Here is a 22,102-nt window from a genome sequence, read left to right as displayed (position 1 = left end):
AACTGTGGCCAAGTTAGCTAGGGAGAAAGAAAAACTGTCTATGTAGAAATGGGCCAGCATGATCTGACTGGGAGATGAAACCAGAAACATGGCACCATGAGTATTAGACAGTCTGTGTGAGGCTGAGCATTTTCTCATCCACTTTCAGTGTTAAGAAAGATGTTCTAAAGTCAGACTGTACCAGGTTAGATTTTGTCAAAACAAACAAACCAAAACAAAAAAACCAAACAAACAAATACAAGCAACACCTCCCCCCCTTCATACCTACAACGTCAGAAATCAGTTGGAACCTATGACCTATGGAAAGCTCCGCAGCACAATATCTGGCAGTGAAAAACTACTGAATGAATCTTTGCTGTTGCTACTAGAGGACTCAACAAATAATCATGAACTCTCCCAAAGGCACGACTGTTCTAAGTGTGGGGAGGTGGGTGTGCAAATCTGGAGCCACAAGGAGCTCATGTTCCCCGTGTGCGTGTGTGAAGGGGAGGAACAGCATGAATTAACTAAAAACATACAGTGTTAGAAAGTGGCATTCCAAATGAGTGAGACCTTGAAGGTAGGAAACCGCATTGAAGGGGCAGCTGGACAGGAAGGCACAGGCATGCAGCAGGGCTGTGCCGGAACCAGTTCAGGGGGAGGGCAGGGGCACGAGCAAGCAGGTTCTGCATCCCAACAGCCATGCGATAGATGGGATCAGATTTTCTTTTTTTTTTTTTTTCCTGCTTTTAAAGAAGCGGCCCAATGTGCAGCCATGGAACAACTTTGGCTTCAACCCTGGCAGAAATAGGGAACATTAGAAAGCTTTTTAATCTAATTTTAATAGCTTTATTTAGATAAGAGCCAAAGTTCTTTTTTTTTTTTCTTTTTTTTCCCAGTAAATGTATGTAATTGTGCTGCCTTGGCCCCCATCCAAGAGCCATCTCATTAACTCAAAGAATCCCTTGCTCTTCCTTAGCCAAGCTGCACATTCACTTTCTATCTTTAAGCCCTGGGGCGGGGGAGGGAGGATGTTCACGTGGGAAACATCCAGATCCGGCTTTAATGGCCTTTCTGTTAAAGCAAAGTTCTCAGTCCAGTTTCAAGTTGCTGACCTGAATTCCAGGGGACCTTCCTGAGAAGGCTGACTCCAGGCCAGGGTTTAATCTCACAGGCACTGGGCAGCCAGCGAAACCCTGGGAGGGAGCCACTTTCACTAGCTCACAGTGTCCTGACCCAAAGCAGACTTGTAGACTTGTAACTCTGCTCTCTCCAGCCTCTGCTTGGGGCTAAAGCTCGCTGTCAGAATCCTGCCTTCGCCAGCCTGTGGAAAGCTTCCCAGGAGCTTTTGGGTGTGCTCTGCTGCTGAAGCTGAACACAAATGTCTTTCGGGTGCCTGGGATTTTAAAACAAGGTAACTGAGCCAGAAATCCTCCCCTGACAGGTGTCACCTACCCAGAGATCTTTGGGGATTAAATCAAGGATAGGCATGACCTTAGGGAGTGTGGGGAAAGGCCTGAGGACTGCAGAGGTCAGCCATCAAAGAGGGAAGAGTCAAAGGGAAGAGCATGGGGCAGAATACAGATGTGGGGATGTCTGAGGCCCCATGCCCAGGGTTAGTGTCTGACCACAGGCTTTTCTGGAAAGTGAGACTTGGAAGAAGCTTTTCCCTTCTAAACCCCCTTCTCTAAAGAGGAAAGTAGTATTTGCAACAGAGTTGTTATAAGGCTTAATGAAAAACTTTTTGTTTTGTTTTGTTTATAATTTTTACTGTTGATTAAGCATATGTTGTTATACATAATAATGGGTTTTGGTATGGCTTTTTCAGACAAGCATAAAATGCTCTTTCATCATCATCATCCCCGTGGACACCTTCTGTCCCTTTCTGCTCTCACAGATCCCCCTCTTCTCAACACTTTTGTCCTTTTAAGTTATTATTTCTGGAACGCAATGAGCTTAAATGGGGTTGCTTCCAGGAGCATGAAGAGTTAGTTCCAGCAGCATGCGTAATTTATTGGTGGAAAATAATGTTTATAAAGTTTTTTTTTTCTCTCTCTTCAAAATGCTCTGTGCTCAGCCAGCCTTCAGTGGTGGTGGGAACAGGCTCTCTGTTGTTCGAACACGTTATCATTGTTTTACTGTTGCTTGTCCTGTAATCACCAGAGGACCTTGGCCCAAGTGACTGAGACTGAAACGGGGAGTGTCCCCAGGCCACAGACATATCAGGGATCCTGTAAACATACAGAGTCACCCTCATAGGTGGAAGCTGAGGCTCTGCACCTGTCACAGCTCTGGGGACTACTCATGCGCCAAGGCCCATACCCTGAGCAGCAAGGACCTAAAACAGCCCTGCTCTGCTCATGCTGACCACTGGCAGCTCCTGGCACTTGGCGAACTTTGCTGTGCATGTTAGTGCAAAGCGGGCATTGCGTTTGCAGTCTTGGTATAAAAACACAAGCCTCTCCTAAATGACCTCTTCTCACAGGGATGCTCTGCCGAAGCGATGAGGTTATTCGCATGCCTGGTTGCATTAGATGTATTATTTTAATTAATGCCACATGGTTCCTTTCTTGTCTGCATCTCGGTGCAATAAAGGTGTGAGTTGCGTGTGTGGTTAGTATCTTGTCTCGGCTGGGCAGAGTTGAGCTGTTTGATGTTCTAGCTGTGTTACTTACGCTGACCTGACCATCACACACTATACACCTTAGCTGAGAGGTCACAGTGTACGCTCTAAATCTATGTAATTATGTGTCAATTAAAACAGTAAAAATGTGCGTCAAGGGGAGAGGGAGATAATTCAGTCCATGCAATCCTCGTCCCCCAAGTATGAGGGCCTAAGTCTATCTCCAGAACCTAGATGGAAGAGCTGGAGACAGGTGGATTCCTGGAGGGTGCTGGCCAGCCAGCCTAGCCTAACTGACGAGATATAAACCAATGGAGAGACTTGGTCTCAAAAAAAAAAAAGGCAGTTCTAAAGAACAACAGCATAAACACACATATTCACATAAACGCACAATCATGACCCATGTTAAAGGTTATTTTTAATACTGTAGCAAAATTACTGTTATTGGGGGATCCCTTTGAAGGCCTGAGTTTAAGAAGTTGGCTCTGAAAGGATGGCCTCTGATACATGCTGATCCCACATATGTTCAGGGAGAGGTAGGAGAGGACCTCCGGTTCAGAAGAGTTACTACCAATGTCACAGCCGAATGAGGCCACCCGTGTGTCTCACAGTCAGTCTGAGCTACGCCACCCTCAGGGCTGTCCACAGACTCCCCCGTCAACCCAGATCCCAGAATTCAAGGTTACAGTCTCTCCCCTTTGCTGACAGGCAGGAGGCATGGCTCTCTCTCTATGGCTGAGAGGCCTGGTCGGCCAGGCCCTGAGGAGTTCCTGGAGAGTCTGCAGGATTCACACGCAGCCGCCACCTCCCCCTATCCCTGAGGTGGCCACGTGGGAGGCCATCAACCTGGGGAGGCAGCCGGTGCCCGAGTACTTCAACTTCGCCCATGATGTGCTGGACGTGTGGACTCAGCTGGAAAAGGTGAGGCCCACCCTGCCGTGGTGTCCCACGTGGGCATCCGAGGTCCCTCAGATGCTGCGAGGAGACTCAAGACTGTAAGACATGCGCGTTTCAACACTGTGGCAAGCCCTGAGGGGGGCGCAAATTATACACAGGTGGTATATAATTTGCACAGTGCTTAAAGTGTCACCCATTCCTGAGCCCAAATCACACCGGATAGCTGTGCCCTGCCCCTTCATCCTCCTCTGATGGATCCGATAAGCAGACTCGGCTCTGTTTTGGTTGCATTCTGTCGTCTCTCGCTCTCACACACTTCCCTTCTGGGTAGGAGAAATGGGGGCTCAGGGCCAAAGTTTTTCACTGAGACGTGAGCAAAAACAAACAAAAATCCTGATTTTGTTGTGAGTCTTGTCTGCACACACTTTCTTACTTTCCCTTCTGCGTGTCTATTGTGTATATCTCTCTGTGTTATACTTGATACTAACAATTTATTGATAATAAAAGGGTATAATTTTGATTCCAAAGAAATTTTACTATTGTTACTTTTGTTTGCTTGCTCCAAATAAAAACAGAAAGGAGCAAAACCAAACAACAACAAAAAACAAACAACAACAAAAATGGGTCTATGTAGCCCTGACTGGCCTGTAACTTGTTTAATAGACCAAGTCAGCCTTGAACTCAAAGAGATTTATCTGCTGGCCTCCTAAGTGTATTTCCTCATTTTTGAGATAGACTCATTCTGAAACTCTAGCTGGCCTGGAACTATAGCCAACTTGTAGCCCAAGTTAGCCTTGACTTCAATGCAATGCCTCAGACCTCAGTGATTACAGGCCTAATCCACTGTTCCTACCTTATCTGTGTTATTCTTAACCTTGTTGATTCTGCCATCGCTAGATACAGGAAGAAAGAAACGTAAGAAACAAATAAAACTGACCACTCTCTGAAGCACAAAGAGGGAGCAAGCCTTTGGGTTTGTGTTTGGCTGGTTGACTTTCAGTTTTATGAAAGATGGTCTCATTTAGACAAGGCTAGCCCTAAACTCACTATGTAGTAAGAGATGATCTTGGGTTACAGGCATGCTACACAGCAGCTGGTTTATTTTGTGCTGGGGGCTGAACCTGGGGCTTTGTGCATCAACAGACTCAAACCCTAAGCCCATCATTTTGAGTGTTGAACTCTGTGAACACATAACCACTATAAACATGTTTCTCTTAAAAAACAAATGAACAAGCCACTCAACAATGGCTTCTTTTTTTCTCCTGGCTGCACCCACTGTCTAGGCAGGACACCGGCCCCCAAATCCTGCATTCTGGTGGGTGAATGGCTCAGGAAAAGAAGTCAAGTGGACATTTGAGGAGCTGGGGAAGCAGTCCAGGAAGGCAGCCAATGTCTTAAAGGGTGTGTGCGGCCTGCAGCCTGGAGACAGAATGTTGCTGGTGCTTCCTCGACTCCCAGATTGGTGGCTGATCAGTGTGGCTTGTATGCGAACAGGTCAGTGAGTAAGCTTGGGGCTCCTTGGTAGGACTGACACTGCCTACCAGAACTTTGCAGTTCTCTCAACATTTGGAAGATGGAACAAAGAGAACCCCATATGGGGTTCACTTTCCCTTTGCCCAGCAATCACAAACCTGATTGCATGCAGAGGTCAGACAATAATATGATAATTAAAAGCCAACTGCTTAGTAAGGGTGGAAGTGTAAGGAGTCCCTGAAGATTTTTAAGCACCTACTATGTGCTGGGAACTGTGTTAAGAGATTTTCCATGATAAAACTTTGGTCAGGGTGTTATTTTATTTTGCTACCAAATATCTCACTTTTGCCTACTCTGTAGTTTTACGGATACTCAGATAAAAATAACCTACAACCACATTTCACATTATCATCAGAGGTGGTGCCTCCACTCCAACACTGCAGAAAATAGCAAAGCTGATGCCAGCATAGCCCTGCATCCCTACATTTTCTTTCACGTGACTTTCTCTTAGTGACAGCTCTGTGTTCTCAGACCTGAACACAGGCCTAAAGCATAACAAATCTCAGCCGTGGGGAGGCAGGGACAGGCGGATCTCTGGAGCCTGACAGATACCCAGCTTGGTCCATATGGCAAGTGCCAGGCCAATAGGAGATCCTGTCTCAAAAACAAGGTAGATGGTGATTGAAGAGTGATTAATACCTGAGATTGCCTCCTGACCTCCTACACACACACACACACACACACACACACACACACACACACACACAGCAAACTCCCCCCCCCCCACACACACACATACTTGCATAAAAGAAGAACACCGTTCAACTCAGAGTGTTCACACTGGGTACTAAATTGTGCAAGAGTTTGGGAGACGGGGCAAAGGGTAGTGAGAGCATGAGCTTGGCTCTTTTTTTATTGTTCTGAGCTGACCTTTCCCTCTGCTTCTTGCTCTCACTAGATGTTTTCCTCTGTGAATGAATGTGTTAGCATCTAGGAAAAATACTAATAATCTGCATTCTGATATATAATACAATAATCTGACATACTGAGGGTTTTCAAATGTCGGGTTTGCTCCCAGGTCCTTATTCCTCCTCCTTGAAGGTGGATGGAATCTGCCAAACTTTACATAGCTTTGGCTGAAGCTATGTGGGCGTTCTGAAATCCCTGCCTACTATACCTCCATCATGAGCAAGTGATCCACATACAACACACAGGTTTACTGCAAAGGCATGAAAAGCTATTGAACCAAGGAGTTGCTAAGGCAATGCAATATAATATATTCAAGACCATGGACTCCCAGTGTCTTAGTCAGTCAGGGTTGCGATTACTGTGACGGAACACCATGACCCAAAGCAACTTTGGGAGGAAAAGGTTTATTTGAGTTACATTTCCATCACTGAATGGAAGTCAGGACAGGAACTCAAGCAGGGGTGGAACCTGGGGGCAGGAGCTCATTCAAAGGCCATCAAGGAATTCTGCTTACTGCTTACTGGCTTGCCCATCATGGCTTGCTCAGCCTGCTTTCTTAGAGAAGGTAGGACCACCAGCCCAGGTACGGCACCACCCATAATGGGCTGGACCCGCCCATGTCAATCACTAATTAAGAAAATGCCCTACAGCTGGATCTTACGAAGGCGCTTTCTCAACTGGGGTTCCCTCCATTCAGATGATTCTAGTTTGTGTCAAGGTGACACAAAACCAGTCAGGACAGGCAGTATTAACACTGCTTTAGCTCCGCAATTCCAGCAGTATTACACATTAGCAATGTACTCTTGGGTAAGCCATTTGGTTTAGGGAAGGCATGAAGGCCTAAAGAGGCAGACGCTTTAAAAATGGATGGTGTGTTCAGCACAACGGCACTCATTTCTGTGCATCGTGGAAACTAAGTGAAGAATGCCTGGGACGTTCTTACCATGGACACATGCTCCACATCTTTTGGATTTCATTGTTCCCTCTTCAGTTCCTGTGTCACTGGCCTCTACATTAGGATCCTCCTTCTCTCCTAACAACCTCCCTTCTCTGTGTGACCCCAGGTGTGGTCATAATCCCAGGTGTCTCCCAGCTGACAGCAAAGGATCTCAAGTACAGGCTGAAGGCAGCCAGGGCCAAGTCTATCGTCACTAGTGAGTCCCTAGCTCCACAAGTGGATGCCATCAATGCTGACTGTCCCTCCCTCCAAACCAAGCTTCTGGTATCTGACACCAGTCGTCCAGGCTGGATCAATTTCCGGGAACTCCTGAGGTAAATTGGGACCCTCCAGGAGAGTTGCAGCGAGCTAGGCTTTGAGCATGGGAAGGCTGAACCAGATAGGCACAGCATCCTGTGAACCCCTCAATGTTCAAGGTCACTGAGTCACTGGATGTGTCATTGTCTCCCAATGTCCTCTAAAGTGGTGGCAAAGATTGTTAGCCAGAGCATATGAGCTAAAAGCTGTGACACGTTTAGTTCACAGAAAGCTGTCAATAGTGAAAGAGCGGCCTTACATTGGGGCTTGCTGCATGCCAGGATCTGTGCTAACTAAACATCCTGCATTCATTGGTGCAGGAAAGATGTAATGACAGCTACTCTGTGGCTGGCATTGTCTTCGGGTGCTCAGAACACTACAATAAGGAAGAAATTGTCTTGCTTAATCCTCCTTTGAAAGATTAACTTTACTTTTACAGGCGAGAAAACAGTCTTGGAAAAGTGAAGTGACTCACGTAAAATGCCAAAAAGGAATAAAGTCACAATTAAGGCACAGTCAAAGAAACTTTGCCTTGTAACAAGGATGTGGCAGGCATTTATCTGGGAATTTGAGATTTTGTCATGGAATGCCTGACAGGAATGCCTATCCTGGTGGCTCATACCTGACACCCTAACACCCAGGATTGTGAGTTTGAGGACAGTCTGAACAATAAGGCCAGACCCTGTCACAAAACAAAATAAATAATTAAAAAAAAAAACAAAGAAGGAAGAAAGATTCTAAAACAGGCCCTGGAATGCTGGACTCTGAGGACTGGAGTGTCACCTCAGAGAACAGATGTGCCTGAACAAATACCAATTGTGTGTGTTTCAGCATCTGACCTCCTTAGCCAGGCATACGTGAACCACAGCCCTAGGAGTCCTCACCCTTAGCTAAAGCTCAGTCCATGGTATTTTGGTGAGTTGTCAGATTAACTTAGATATATCCTTTTACATTTCAGTTGTCTTTAAAATGACCCAACCCCAAAAAACATCAACATTCTGATTTCATTTTGTCCAAGGCAGAGCAAAAGTAATGGAATTTCTCTTAAACATTAACTCTGAGATCCAAGACACAGCCATGGCTGAGAACCATGAGCTAGCTGAGTCTTCAAATTCCAGAATTTGGGAAATTATGCAATCTCAAACCCTTAATTTTTGAGAAACCATTTAAACAAATGTCTCTACATTGAGAACTGAGTTGGGGATGGGGCTGTTCACAAGTAAACAGAATTATACACATGAGAATGAGTGTGTCCCAATACAAAGTCCTCAGCCCCATTCAAAAAAGTAGGTAGGGATCTTCGTGTGTGTGTGTGTGTGTGTGTGTGTGTGTGTGTGTGTGTGTGTGTATGTGTGTGTGTGTGTACCTGTGTGCATGTGTGCATGTTTGTGTGTGTATTTGGTGTGTGTGTGCATGTTTGCAGGTGTGCTATCTGTATGTGGTCCGTGTGGGTATGTGTGTGCATGTTTGTGTGTGTGGTGTGCGTATGTGGTATGTGTGTGCGTACTTGTTCGTGTATGGATGTGCAAGCCAGAGGCTAACGTCAGGTGTTTTGCTCTATCACTGTCCACCACCTTACTTTTTGAGACTCACTGAGCCTGGAGCTCACCAACTAGGTAGAATGGCTGCCCAGGGATCTCCAGGGATCTTCCTGTCTCTGCATCTCTAAGCCTGGAATCACAGATGCAAGCAGCGTTTATGAATGTGCTGAGGATCTAAACCTCAAGTCTTCTCCCTCACACTGCACTGGCTGAGCTATCTACCCAACCTCTCACCAATAAGTCATTCGGGCATTTGGGGCTTCAATTTCCTTGGCTACAGAATGGTTGGAGAGATAGTACCTATCTATTAAGCTAACATAGCCCTCCACCTGGCACCCCCTACATGACGTGTTGAAGCCTTAGCCTGCCCCTGTTGTATCTTTGGTACCGCTTGGTTTTTGGTTGTTGGTGTGTTTGGTTGTTGGTGTCACCTCGTGTGCTTGCACTTTCCAGGGAGGCGTCTACAGAGCACAGCTGTGTGAGAACCAGGAGTCGAGATTCTGTGTCCATCTACTTCACCAGTGGAACCACAGGGGCCCCCAAGATGGTGGAACATTCCCAGTGCAGCTATGGATTGGGATTTGTGGCCAGTGGAAGGTACTGGGACAGCTTGTCCAGAAGGTGGGGGGAGAGTGAAGGAGCAAGAGGTGGAAATGGAGGTCAGAGAGCAAGAAGAGGGTAAGACAGGTGGGGTCTGGAGGGCTTTACTTTGAGGAAGCACAGGACCTGTTCTTTCAGTTTTGTCTTCTTACCAATGACACAAGTGTGCTCATTGAGACAGTGGTTGAGTTGATGGATCTTGTCTAGATTGACAAGTTTACGCGGCACCTCCTGTGCTGTGAGCTCCAAATAATGCGATGGGAGTAATGTAATCCACTCTAAAGGCGGTGACATTGACGAGGGTGCTCTGACTTTCCCTCATTTTTGGCAGGAGGTGGATGGCCTTGACTGAATCTGACATATTCTGGAACACAACTGACACAGGTTGGGTGAAGGCAGCCTGGACCCTCTTCTCTGCCTGGGCCAACGGAGCTTGCATTTTTGTGCATGAGCTGCCTCGAGTTGATGCCAAAACAATTCTAAATGTAAGGGGGGGGGTGGAGAACCCAGTGCTAGGGATCTGAGCTTTGCACACCTTTGGGGAAATGCCCTACCACTAAGCTGTCTCTCCAGCCCTTGTTTATAAACAGAGTCAAACTACATAACTCAGGATAACCTTGAACCGGAGGTGTTCCGCACTGGAGTCCCAACAGTTGAGGTGACAAGCGTGTGCCACCAGGCCGACCTCTGAAACACCTCTTGTGTCTTGGGTGTGAAGGAGATGAGTGGAAGACATGTTTTAAGGTGGAACAAGAAAAATGCATGAATTTAATGACAAATAATCTCAGAGCCTTCCTTAATCTACTTTCTGTCCACCTAGAAACCTTTAGTCATTACTTGTGCTCAAAGTAGATCCCCAGGCACAGAAGCATTTTCTCTCTCAAAACTTTAGCAAAACCTTCTGTTGCATTCTGTGCCTCTCTTTCCACCATCTTCTTCCTTGTGCTCTTGCCAAAACACAAGCTATTTGTCAAAACCTGTTTGTTTTGACAAATTTTAGGTAAAATTCAAATTCTAGTGGTCAGCGTGTGCTGCTGTCTCTGGACCTTATTATTAATGTTTCACCCAACTTTAGGCCCAATACCTCCTGTCTAATCATGATGTAGGGGGATGGACAGCCCCAGTGAGGACACTGAGTGCCTTTGTTCTGTCTTCTAAATGGCATTTCTTGAGCCATCAATAAGCCTATCTCCCCATACCCATTTCTATGGGACAAGCTGGGTTAGATATGGCTAGAAGTATGGGCTTCACCATTGGTCAAACTCGGACTCTCATCCTCATCTCCTGACTTCTTTGAGTCTCGCTTTCTAAGTTGTCACGAGAACTGAAAGATACCAGGTTCCTAATACATTAGTTGTTATTCACTTCCCATCATCGCTGTTCATGTAGGACTTGTCAGCCACTTGTGTTGCTTTTCTCTTCCCTGTCCTCAGCCGTGGCACTATATTTATGAGCTATTGCTATACTGTGTATTAAAATCAGCAGCTTTAATGCAAAGGATTATTATCTCACAACTTCCCATGGTAAGGAATCTGGGAGCAACTTTACCAGGTGATTTTGGAGAAAAGAATCCTTGTAAGGTTGCTGCCAGGTAGTCACCAAAGTACACTCATACTAATAGCAGCATTCACAGTATTCTGTTCACAGTAACTAAAAGGCAGGACTAACCCAAGCATTCATCAGAAACTGACAGTGTAAACCACACACACACACACACACACACACACACACACACACGTCATCCTTTAAGAGCAAGCAAATTCTGATACTCTGCAATATGAATCTGGAGGACCTCATGTTAAGTGAAAAGAAGCTAGGCATCAAAAGACATACACTACATGACTTCATTTATATAAGTTACCTAGAATAGTCATGTCCATGAAGACAGAACAGAATGGCAGTTACCATGAGCCTAGGAAAAAGATACCAGGAATTTACTACATAATGAGTACACAGACCCACTTTAGAATGATGAAATAATTCTGAAGATGGGCGGTGCCACGGTGTAAAAACACCTTAAAGTGAGTGCAGCAGGAAAATGTGTGACATACACATGTAGGGATAATTTACATTTCTGTGTGTTCACATGAATTCAGGTAAATGAATGTGTGTAAGTGTGTATAGGCTTGTAAATTTATGTGTGTGGTCCTGTGGTTAACTTCAAATGTCATTCCTCAGGTAGCACCACCTTGCTTTTGGCCTGGAGCTTGCTTATTGAGCTAGAATGCTGGCCAGTGAGCCTGAGGGAATCTACCTGACTCTGCCACTGTAGTGCCTAGTTTATAAACATATTCAGCCACACCTGAATCTTTTTCTTATGGGTTGGATTTTGGGACCAAACTCAGACTCTTATGTTTACACTAGTTGAGGCATCTCCCATGATCTCCAATAATAATTTTTACAAAGCCTAACATCTAGGAATGCAGTCATTTCAGGGTACGGTTAGGCCTGGGTAAATCTGTTTAAATTCTGCATTGTAGTTTTATCAGTTGTGCACTGAATACTGGCCAGAGGCATCATTTCCTCATTGTGGGTCCTTATCCCAAGGACAGCTATCCCAAGGTGCAACCTGGTACCTTATCTTCCCAGACTGGGTCACTCAAGAGAGGGAAGGAGGTAAAAACATCTGAGACAGAAGCTGTCTTCTTCCTATAATCTAATCTCAGGGGACTCCCACCAGGTCTACAGGATGCTATTGGTCCCACAGGCTAACCTTCAGATAGTGTAAGAGGAGACAAATGCCAGAAGGTAGAGATCACAGAGGTCACCTTGACAGGTGCCATTCTTAGTTTTCTGCTCATCTGCTTTGTCAATGAGACTGTGAAGAGCCATTTTACCCATTCCATCACACCTGAGGGTCTCTAAGAAAACTGTTCACCTCCTGTTTCATTTAGACGCTCTGCAAGTTCCCAATAACTACCCTTTGCTGTGTTCCAACCCTCTTCCGGATGCTTGTACAAGAGGATTTGACAAGGTACCGCCTCTGCTTGACACTCATGGGGCCCTCCTATGAGGACCTACGTGGAAATCCACCTTTCAAACCAACTCTTGTTCTCCCTGTTTCTCTGCTTTTGTCTTCCTATGACATTCTTGCCTCACCTTGTCTCTATGTCTTCATGTCTCTCTTTGTCGCTACCTGCCATGTTTTACACAAACACACTCCTATATATCTTACATCACGCTTTTAAAGATGATTTGTGTACCCTCGGAATTCATACCCAGAGAAAACAAAAGAAGACTTAAGGCAATCCAAAACTTAACTCTTGAGGTAAACTGTATCACCACTAGATATCATACCCACAGGCTAGTTCCTAAGCATTTTCTGTGGCTTCTATCACAGAAATCACTGGATTTCCACCCACCATCTATAGAATGGGGTTGGTAGCCAAGGGTCTTTCATTTGCTTACCCCAACAAGCTCACCACATTATACACTGTATCTCCCAGCCCAAATTAACCCAAGCCAGCCATTCTTGGGTGTTTATCTTGGGACACCCAAAAGAATGTGACAGCACTCTGTGGATAGCTCTTATCCTGGGCAAATCCAAAGCAATGCCCACTAGTTGGGCTGGGCTATGTGTGGGGATATTGGGGGAATGACATCATTCAGTAACTTAGTGAGCCTAATCCATGTTTCCCTCTTCTATCCTGTCCCAAGGCGCTGCCTTCCCATGTACTCATCTTCCTATATCACACTTGCTGGCCATGAAATACTCCTAAGAAAAGAGCACCTGCGTGATTTTGAATGTATTTCTTTAAATACAAGAATCCATCCCATTCATTCCTTTCTTGTGAATAACTCCACATTTTAATTTTGCCTGGAAGCAGTCCCTGGGTAATTCAAAACCAATTAGATACTGCTTAGCAATACTGAGTAATGCAATTGAATCAGTGGAATAAAAGCAGGAGATAAAAATGATTGAAAATGTATTTATATTTAGGATAATTTTTAAACAGAGACAGATTTTCTAGTTATTTCATATCTCTGGAAATTTTATGTCAAGTTTTCAGAATTGGGGAATTTTTGGAAGGCTATTTTTAATCTATTAAAATTTGATCAATTTCTTGTTTTCAATCAGATCATTGCATCAATTGATTTTATTATCAATCGGTTTGTTTGTAGGTAAATTAATTTGGACAATCCGCTGTTATGCCCAAACCTACCATAGGAATCTGATTTTAACCTCAAATCAGATAGTATTGATCTGATTTAATGGTTTGTATCTGTGGACCATAGCTGCAGAGAAAGGCTGCACTACATGGAGCAGATCCTGGAACAGAAGGGAGTTTATCTTCCAGGGACTTTGGGGCTCTGGACCTCTAGCAATGCTAGAGGGTAGGTGAGAATGTTTATCACAAAGATGGCCTTGTCTTCCTGCTTGAGAAAGGTACAAGTTTCAAAGCCTGAGGCACTGTTTGACTGGAGGAGAGGCCCTCAACCCTGATGTGAGGGACAAGTGGAAGAGCCAGACAGGCCTGGAGCTCCATGAAGGCTACGGACAGTCTGAAACAGTGAGTGGGTATCCCAGGCCACCTCATCCAAGCCCACAACCCATCACAGACGATCACTGACCTGCAATACCTACAGGAAACCGCCCTGGCCCTAGGGAAGACTGGCAGTGAAGCTCCGTTAGCCATTCTTCCTTTGGGCAGTGTCAAGAAATTCCACATACACCATGGGCTGCAAAGTAGCTTTCCAGATACCATCATTACTTTTTTTTTTTTTTTTTTTGTAGCTATGACAAAATATCTGGAAGAAACAGAGAGAAAAAACTTATTTTGGTTTATCATTTTCTAGGGCCCAGGCATGGTCACTTGGTCCCTTGAGCTTGGAGAACACTGTGCAGTGCAGGCTAACGATGGAAGAGGTTCTATCATGCCACCCATCTCAGAGATGCACTGCCTTCTAGATGATTCTAAGTTCAGTCCAGTTGACAATGAAGATTAATACTTATAATTGCTCAAGGAAGTTGTGACCCTAGAATAGCTGGCAGTGTGTTTTTAGTAAACTCTTCAACAGTGAACCCTGCAGTCATCTTGACAAGATGTGGGGGTGAGTGAGTCTTTGAGCTTAATGATACAATATAGCTCTCCAACCATGAACATAATTAGAGTACTTCATATGAGGAGGTTTGCTGGCCGTGGAAAAGGGAGATAAAGAAATTTTAAGGGAAAGGAAGAAAAGAGTATGAAAGTGAGGGAGAGAAAGATGGCAGAAGAAAGAGGAGAAGGAAGAATCAGATAGCAGGTGAGAGCAAGCATAGGTCAGGAAATAAAGTGGATGAGGCTTCCCTTCAATGACACTGGTTTCTCTCCAGGTCGTCATCTGTGGCAATTCAAGAGGCTCGACAATCAAGTCTGGATCAATGGGGAAAGCCAGCCCGCCTTATGATGTGCAGGTAGGCAGCCTCTGTTGACAGTGCATGGAGCAATCTATGTGCTGGGAGTACAGGCTGGGCTAGCGGGTACCATGGCTGTGTAAGGGATGCTCATGCTGTGGTCTCTCTATCAGATTGTAGATGAGGAGGGCAATGTCCTGCCTCCAGGAAAAGAGGGGAATATTGCTGTCCGCATCAAACCTACCAGACCATTCTGTGTCTTCAACTGTTATCTGGTAAGAGGTGGGAACAGCTGTGAGGAGTCACGGCAGTCACTGCATGCCAAGCCTTGAGAGGCACATTTGGTAAATATCTGTAGTGTAACCCCTGCAGTGCCTGCCTGGAGCTGGTTATTATTGCTATTGGTCAGGAGCACTGTTGTGGATGAAGAAGCTACCACATCGGAATTGCTTATCCAGTATCACATAACTAATATGCAACTCCAGAGGTTTATACAAGAGTGTGTTGAGGGCACAAACACATGACAACTTTGTCTCGAGTAAAAAGAACAGGAAACACTAGGCAAATTTGTGTGACTGCCACAGTGTGTTTGTTTGTTTGTTTTCAGGGTGTTTGTTTCTCGTTTGCTGGCTGGACTTGTACCCTGGGGTTTCAGTCCAAGGTTCCAAATTAAGACAGTAATGATCTGTTCTCTAGACATGCTTTGGCTAGAGTCTCTTCAGACTCTTCTCTATAAAGCTCTCAGACATAGAAATGCATCAGAAACACCCAGGGAACTGCAACTATTACTGATGCTCACACACCACTTGAACCAGATCAACTGAACTTTGGAATGATGAGGATTGGGCCCCTGCCTAATTCAAAGGTGCAGCCAAGGACTGAGAAACACTTGTCACAGACACGCTGTCATTCATATCCTAAGCCAATTGTGCATTGTGCAGTCAACTTATCAAGACCCATGAAAACATTTGTTAGCAATTTAGTTAGATTTTGCATTACATGTATAAATCAACCCAGAAAAAGGTGACATTTCACCCATACTTTTTCTTTTTCTTAATTAAGTGTGTGTGGGGGAGGAGTACATGCTTATGCTAGGGCATATGTGTGGAGGTCAAAGGACAACTTGTGGAAGTCAGTTCTCTCCTTTCATCAGTTCTGTCCTTGTACCATGTGGGTTTGTGAATTGAACTGAGAGCATCAGTCTTGATCGCAAGCACATTTACCCAGCGATCCATCTCCTCTTCATGTTTTTAAAAGTCTTTCCACTTGTTTATATATTCTGTAGACCAGTAAGAGTTCTGTACCTCGACCTTATAGACTTTCGGTAAGAGAAACCTTTTAGATATTCATTAATAGCGTAGCTTTTTCCTCAAAATAACTCAAACTTTTTGAATGTAGATAAACTTACTTGTGAAAAAGAATGTACCCATGGCAAATGTGCAGTCCAATGACTTTTGACCAATGTGTGTATCTATGTAGCCACCACTGAGTTAAGATACAGACACTGTCCTCACGCCTAAGCACTCCACGAGCTACCTCACATTCAACACTCTTTACCTCACACGCCAGGCCACTGGAAAACCGTTGTTACTATATAGCAATTTTGTTTTCTTTCTAAGAACTATACATGGAGTCATACAAGATCCATTTTTTTTTTTATATCTTAGACTCAGGATAATTTATTTGCCAGTCACCCATATTTTTTCATGCACTAGTAACTTTTTTCTATTAAATAGTAACGTCTTCTTTATAATTTTTGAAATTGGGCTGGGGAGTTAGCTTTGGGAGTAAAACACTTGCCATTCAAGTGTAAGGACCTGAGTCTGGATTCTCAGAAACCACCTAAAGCTCTACACAGTAGCATGAACATCTGAAACCCTAGCGCCGAAGAGGAGATGGAGACAGGAGAGTCCCCGAAGCGCACAGGCCAGCTAGTGCACATAAACAATGAAAGACTCATCTGCACAAAGCAGAAGGAAAGAACTGCCGTCTGAATCTGTTTCTGACTTCCACTAATGGCATTCATGTGTCCACATTCAAACACACTGATGTGTGTATGTGTGAGTGTGTGTGCCTGTGCATGCCCCCCACACAGACAAGTAATTTTTTGAGTCATAGCTTGCATTTTTCTTTACTCTACCCTATCAATAGGGTTTCAAGCCAACCCTTTACTTTCTACTACTCTCAGTGTATTCCCTTATCCAGAGCCAATGCCCTGTGCGTACCCCCCGGAGTTCAACTCTTCTAAGGATACTCTGGGGGCAGTTGCTCCACATCCCACCCGGCAACTCTCATCCAGCCAAAAGAAGGGAAATCACAAATCTGTAGGGGTCCAGCCCTCTAGGAAATTCCAGACAGCTTGAGCCTTGAGACTACCTGTTGAAGAGTGGATGGACACTGGGTGGGCTCTCCAAACAGGGGCTGGCCTAAGCAGTTGTGCCCAAATGATCCTCCATGGTCTTCCCTTGTCCTCTAGGACAATCCTGAGAAGACAGCTGCATCGGAACAGGGAGACTTTTACATCACTGGGGACCAAGCCCGTATGGACGAAGATGGCTACTTTTGGTTCTTGGGGAGAAATGACGATGTAATCAACTCCTCAAGGTCAGGTGGTTTGCTCTTCCTGTCTTTGAGGGTCTGTAGCGCTAGGGGAGCCATGTGGAAAAGTTGACTTTTCTCTTTCAGCTACCGGATTGGGCCTGTTGAGGTGGAGAGTGTGCTTGCTGAGCACCCGGCTGTCCTTGAGTGCGCCGTGGTCAGCAGTCCAGACCCCATCCGGGGAGAGGTGAGCAGTCAGGCAGGAGCACAACCTCCTTGTTCTCTAGATATTAACACCCAAAGGAACACGCAGGAATGCCAGAACCCTCCTTTGGTCTCGGCCTCACCCCTAGTACCACAAAGCCAAAAGTTCACCCTTGGTCACACATTCCTTCTGATTAACCTTCTTCAGAATCATAAGTACATGCTACAAAGACAAGATGGGAAAATACAAAGTTTAGTTTTACTTGGACAGCAGACAATCCAAACAATCCAAATAAGGCTGCCCATTGGGGGAGGAGACCTCAGTGGAGGACACAGATTGTCATTAATCCTCTCCAGTTTTGGGTTTTTTTTTTTTTAAAGCCTTTTTCTGTTTTCAGGTGAGAACCTAGCAAGCCCACCAGACATGACCTATGGGAGTTGTAGCTGGAAGGGATAGCCAACTTGAGGGATGACAGAGTGCTTCTACATGGCTTTAACATACTAGAAAGATGAGCCAAATTTAATGTACTTTCAGCAGGCAAAGGTGAACCCCTCTTTTGTGGGCCCCAAGAGGAAGGAAAGAGCAGCTCCTAGGCAGTAACAACCCAAAGGAAGGGAGACTTCTCTGGTTCACAGTGTCAAGGGTTTAGTCTTTTGTGGTGAGAAAAGGAAGGCAGAGAGAGTAATGAGGCTCATGGTTTGACTGGGGATGGGGCGTAAGCACGTTTACATCGTAGCAGGCCGGGAAGTAGACGAGAGACAGTAACCAAGGACCCTATGTAACTGTCAAAGACCCACCACCAGAGACCTACCTCTACTAATGAGGTCCCACTGCCCAAAGTTTTCAGAACCTCCCCAAGCAGTGCCACCAGCTGAGGAATAAGCTTTCAAACTGTGTGTACGGCAGACATTTCAGATTCAGATGTAAGCCACAGCTCCAGCCTGATCCTAAAGCACAAAGCAGTTCCTCTGTAAAAGTTGGAGTGATATCAGTCTGTGTTCTCAGAAGCACTGGGGCCAAAGGATGATTTGTGGCTGCCTCATTGAAGTTCCTATTTAAAACACAGGTTTGTACACTTCAAGTCAGGTTTGGTGAATCAGATTGATTGTGGAGAGGGTCCAGAACACCAGCTTTGGCCTGAACCCCTTTGCCAAATGACTCCCAGCTAAAACCTGAGTTAGACATAAGAAGAAGGAAGTGTGACGCTACTTGAAACACAGCCTGGCACATAATAGGTGCTCAGCAAATGTTTAATAGTAATCATGGGAAGAGGCAGAGCTTCCTAAAAGCCAGGTCTGCCTGAGTATGAAATGATAGCGAGCTCACACCTTTGGGAAGGCTAGCGTGCAAGGACAACCACCCCTTAACAAAAGGGAGTTAGCAGAGTTTAATGTTGGTGTAGACCTGCAACCAAGTGGCCTTGTAAGCTCTTCCATTGCTATTAGAAACTTTTTAAATTTCATTTTAAGATTATACTATATTACATTTATCCCTTCCCTCCTTCCAATCCCTCCCATATACCCCTTCTTGCTCTCTTTCAAATTTGTGGCCTCTTTTATCATTAATTGTTATTGCATGTATAAATGTATGTGCATATCCATATACATTCCTAAATATTACCTGCTCAGTCCTTATAATCCTCCTTATATATATGTTTTCAGGACTGACCACTTGATATTGGATATTCCGTTGGTGGACTCCTCCCTGGGAAAGACTCTCTGTCCCATTCCCTGCATTCCCCAGTTGCCTGTAATTCTTTGTGTACCGTTGACACCTGTGGGCTTTCCCCTGTGTACTCTGGCATTTGTATTGGTGTTGTCCTTGTTGGTGTTGTCCTTGTTCAGCTCACACCGAGGTAGTCATGTTGGTAAGACTTCATGGGTATAGTTTCTGACATTACTAGGAGACACAGTTTGAAGGTAGTTTTAAGTGTGTTTATTTATGTTTGTGTGTGTGAATAATTATGCACACGTCTCACAGCACATGTGTGGAGGTCAGAGGAGGACAGTTTCTAAGAGTCAAACCATGTAGCCTCCAAGGAGTGAGCTCAGGTTGCCAAGCTCAGCCTCAAATGCACATACCCTCTGAGCCACCTCACCATCCTAGAAATTATGTTTTGAACAATTGTTCCCTCTTTATCAGGACGAAAATTGTAGGAGAAACATGGGCAGTCAAAGCCAAGGTGCATAACGTCTCTTGAAATGACTGAAGCAGAAATGGTGTGGCTCCATGTTTGCTGATGGGACACTTACATGCTTCACACTCAGAGACCCAGAGGCCTCCTGAACAGGGCTGTGTTTTCCTTAGCCCTGCCTGGACAACCCTTGCTTCTCTATTCTCCTGCAGGAAAACTTGGAAGTAAATGGCCATTGCCATTGGGAAGCTATTTCCTCTACTGCCTTTGCGTCTTAAGAGAATTCATGCTGGCTCCAAATGGAGCTATTACAAATTTAGGGAGTGGCATGGAAAAGTGAGGCTCTAAAATGATTCCATAAAAGTCAACGCTTCAGTAGTTTCTCATGAACAGGAACGCATTAGGAAAAACAGTGTTGATCACATCACTCTGTGTGCTCAAGGAACTAGCAGAACCCTCGCGTTTGAGTTTAAGTGGCCACACATGTGCAAGGCTAGCTCGAGGAATAAAGCATCATTCCTGAAGGGCTGATCCTTTCTGGTGTCCCTTCCCTGCAGGTGGTGAAGGCATTTATAGTCCTTTCTCCAGCCTATGTGGCTCACGACCCTGACGCCCTGACGAAGGAACTCCAGGAACATGTGAAGACAGTAACTGCTCCATACAAGTACCCGAGAAAGGTAAACGCCCAGGGTCCCGAGACATAATCTGGGGAACCAGACGGGTCCCCGCTCCCTGGCCTGGCCTCCCAGGGCCAGGATCTCTGCTGGAGATATGCATCTGCCAGTTTCTGCTTCAGCCTTATTTGTCTTTCTTCACTGGGTCCTGCCCAAAGCACACTATGTTCTTACTGTGGGAGCTGACCTGTAGATGAGAAGCAAAGGTTCGGATGAGAGGTGAACACCCACGTGCTCCAAGCACTAGCAGTTTCAACTGTTGTCACATGAGGGAAACCCTGAACGGTGGGTACTTTCCAAAGAAGTAGTAAAAGTGATGACTGAAGACAGCAGTCCTTCTGGGAAATGATGGTTTCTAAGCATGATTGTGTCTGTTTGTTTGGTCACCAGGTGGCTTTCATTTCGGAACTGCCAAAGACAGTTTCTGGAAAGATCCAAAGGAGCAAATTGAGAAACCAAGAATGGGGGAGATGAGGTTCAATCTATGTGATGCTCTGAAGATTCTGAAAGAAGGAGCTGGGGTTGGCCAGCCCCTCCTTGGAACACTATGCCTTCAAAGAATAGGCGTGAAGACAGTCAGCTTCCAAATGGGCATTACGGGGCGATGCTGAAAAATTTGAGAGCACCCCTGGTCCAGGGCTCACAGCCACTGTCCAGTTTAGCAAATGTCCATGATTTAATGTCCCTCTCTAGAGTCATCCTCAGCATCTGTCCATCGGTTTTACTAAGAGAATCTTGCTGTTCCTGAAGCATGTGGATCACCACAACCTTAGAGCATCTGCGGTCTCACTATGCCAGTGGGAATGTAAAATGTGACCGTTGGATGAAGCCATTCGGTCACAGCATCTACGCTATAACAAGGGGCCATACCCTTCCATTTAGGAATCACACCGTTGGGACTATAAAAGAAGAGATTCAGAATGCATAAAGTATTTGATAGACAAAGATATTCAGGGACGCATTGTTTTAAACTGAAAACACGCACAAATGCCAAAACGTGATTAAATCAATTCACGCTAGCTTGTTTGCAATTTATGTAACAAGTTCTTAAGCACAGCTCATGTCCTGAGGTGGAAGGGGACTTGAGTTATATTCAAGTTTAAAGGGGAAAACTGCCACTGGGAAGCGGCTGCAAAGAAACACACTGGAGAAACCACCAGGCCCTTCCCTTAGACACTTACCATCTCCCAGGTTTTCTTAAGAAATAGAAATGATTGTTTCGATGGACAAGTTATTTCAGAGAGAGATCTTCCAGACGTGAGAGAGGGTGCTGATCAAAAAGTGGCTCCGGTGTAAGTGTGAGCACCCGATTTCCAGATCTCTCATAGCCATGTGAAAGTCAGCTGTGGTTGCGTACATCAGGGACCTTAACTGTAGGGGGAGGGGAAGACCAGAGGATCCCCAGTCTCGCTGGCCAGCCAGTCTAGCCAATCAGTGAGCTATGAATCCACTGACTACTGGCCCCAGCATGCATGCGCACACCCATGAACACGTGCGCATACAATATATGTCTGTACACACATATGCAGTCCCCCAAAAGGAACCAATCTCCCAAGACCGCCCCCATGTCTCATACGTAGCTCTCTGCTCATAAATCAGTGCTCATTCTAGAGCAGTAAATATCCCAGAGCACAGCAGTGAGAAGCCACGTTCTTCTAGGCCCTGAATCTGGAAAGCGTGGCTCTCGATGACTGAGACTAAGCACAAAAAGGAGAAGCTGGTGGAAACCCACAGCATGCCTGTGACCTCTACCCAAACCCCAGCATTTCTCTTCATTGGTTAATATGTATTTACTGGGCATCTACTAGTGCTGGGGCCTGTGGAGATGATGACAGGCAAAGTCAACCTGTATGCTTGCCAAGTCTGCTACAGGCAA

At 45.3% G+C, this 22,102-nt stretch overlaps 1 protein-coding gene across 1 annotated transcript; it reads left to right on the top strand.

Annotated features, from left to right (window-relative positions):
• The first annotated feature begins 1,140 nt into the window (after window positions 1-1,140).
• Acsm5 (acyl-CoA synthetase medium chain family member 5) lies at window positions 1,141-21,245 on the top strand. Its single transcript, XM_055627437.1, has 14 exons — window positions 1,141-1,393; window positions 3,311-3,523; window positions 4,783-4,993; window positions 7,006-7,213; window positions 9,191-9,334; window positions 9,669-9,822; window positions 12,232-12,311; window positions 13,725-13,848; window positions 14,655-14,735; window positions 14,849-14,950; window positions 17,152-17,279; window positions 17,361-17,460; window positions 20,110-20,229; window positions 20,617-21,245. The coding sequence occupies exons 2-14, from the start codon at window positions 3,320-3,322 to the stop codon at window positions 20,698-20,700; spliced, it is 1,740 nt and encodes a 579-aa protein (XP_055483412.1). The 5' UTR covers window positions 1,141-1,393; window positions 3,311-3,319; the 3' UTR covers window positions 20,701-21,245.
• Window positions 21,246-22,102: the final 857 nt, after the last annotated feature.

Source organism: Psammomys obesus, unplaced genomic scaffold (genome assembly GCF_907164565.1).
Source record: "Psammomys obesus unplaced genomic scaffold, mPsaObe1.curated_primary_1811, whole genome shotgun sequence".
NCBI lineage: Eukaryota > Metazoa > Chordata > Mammalia > Rodentia > Muridae > Psammomys > Psammomys obesus.
Note: the sequence above shows the minus strand (reverse complement) of the source record. Positions and strands in the feature narration are given on the sequence as shown.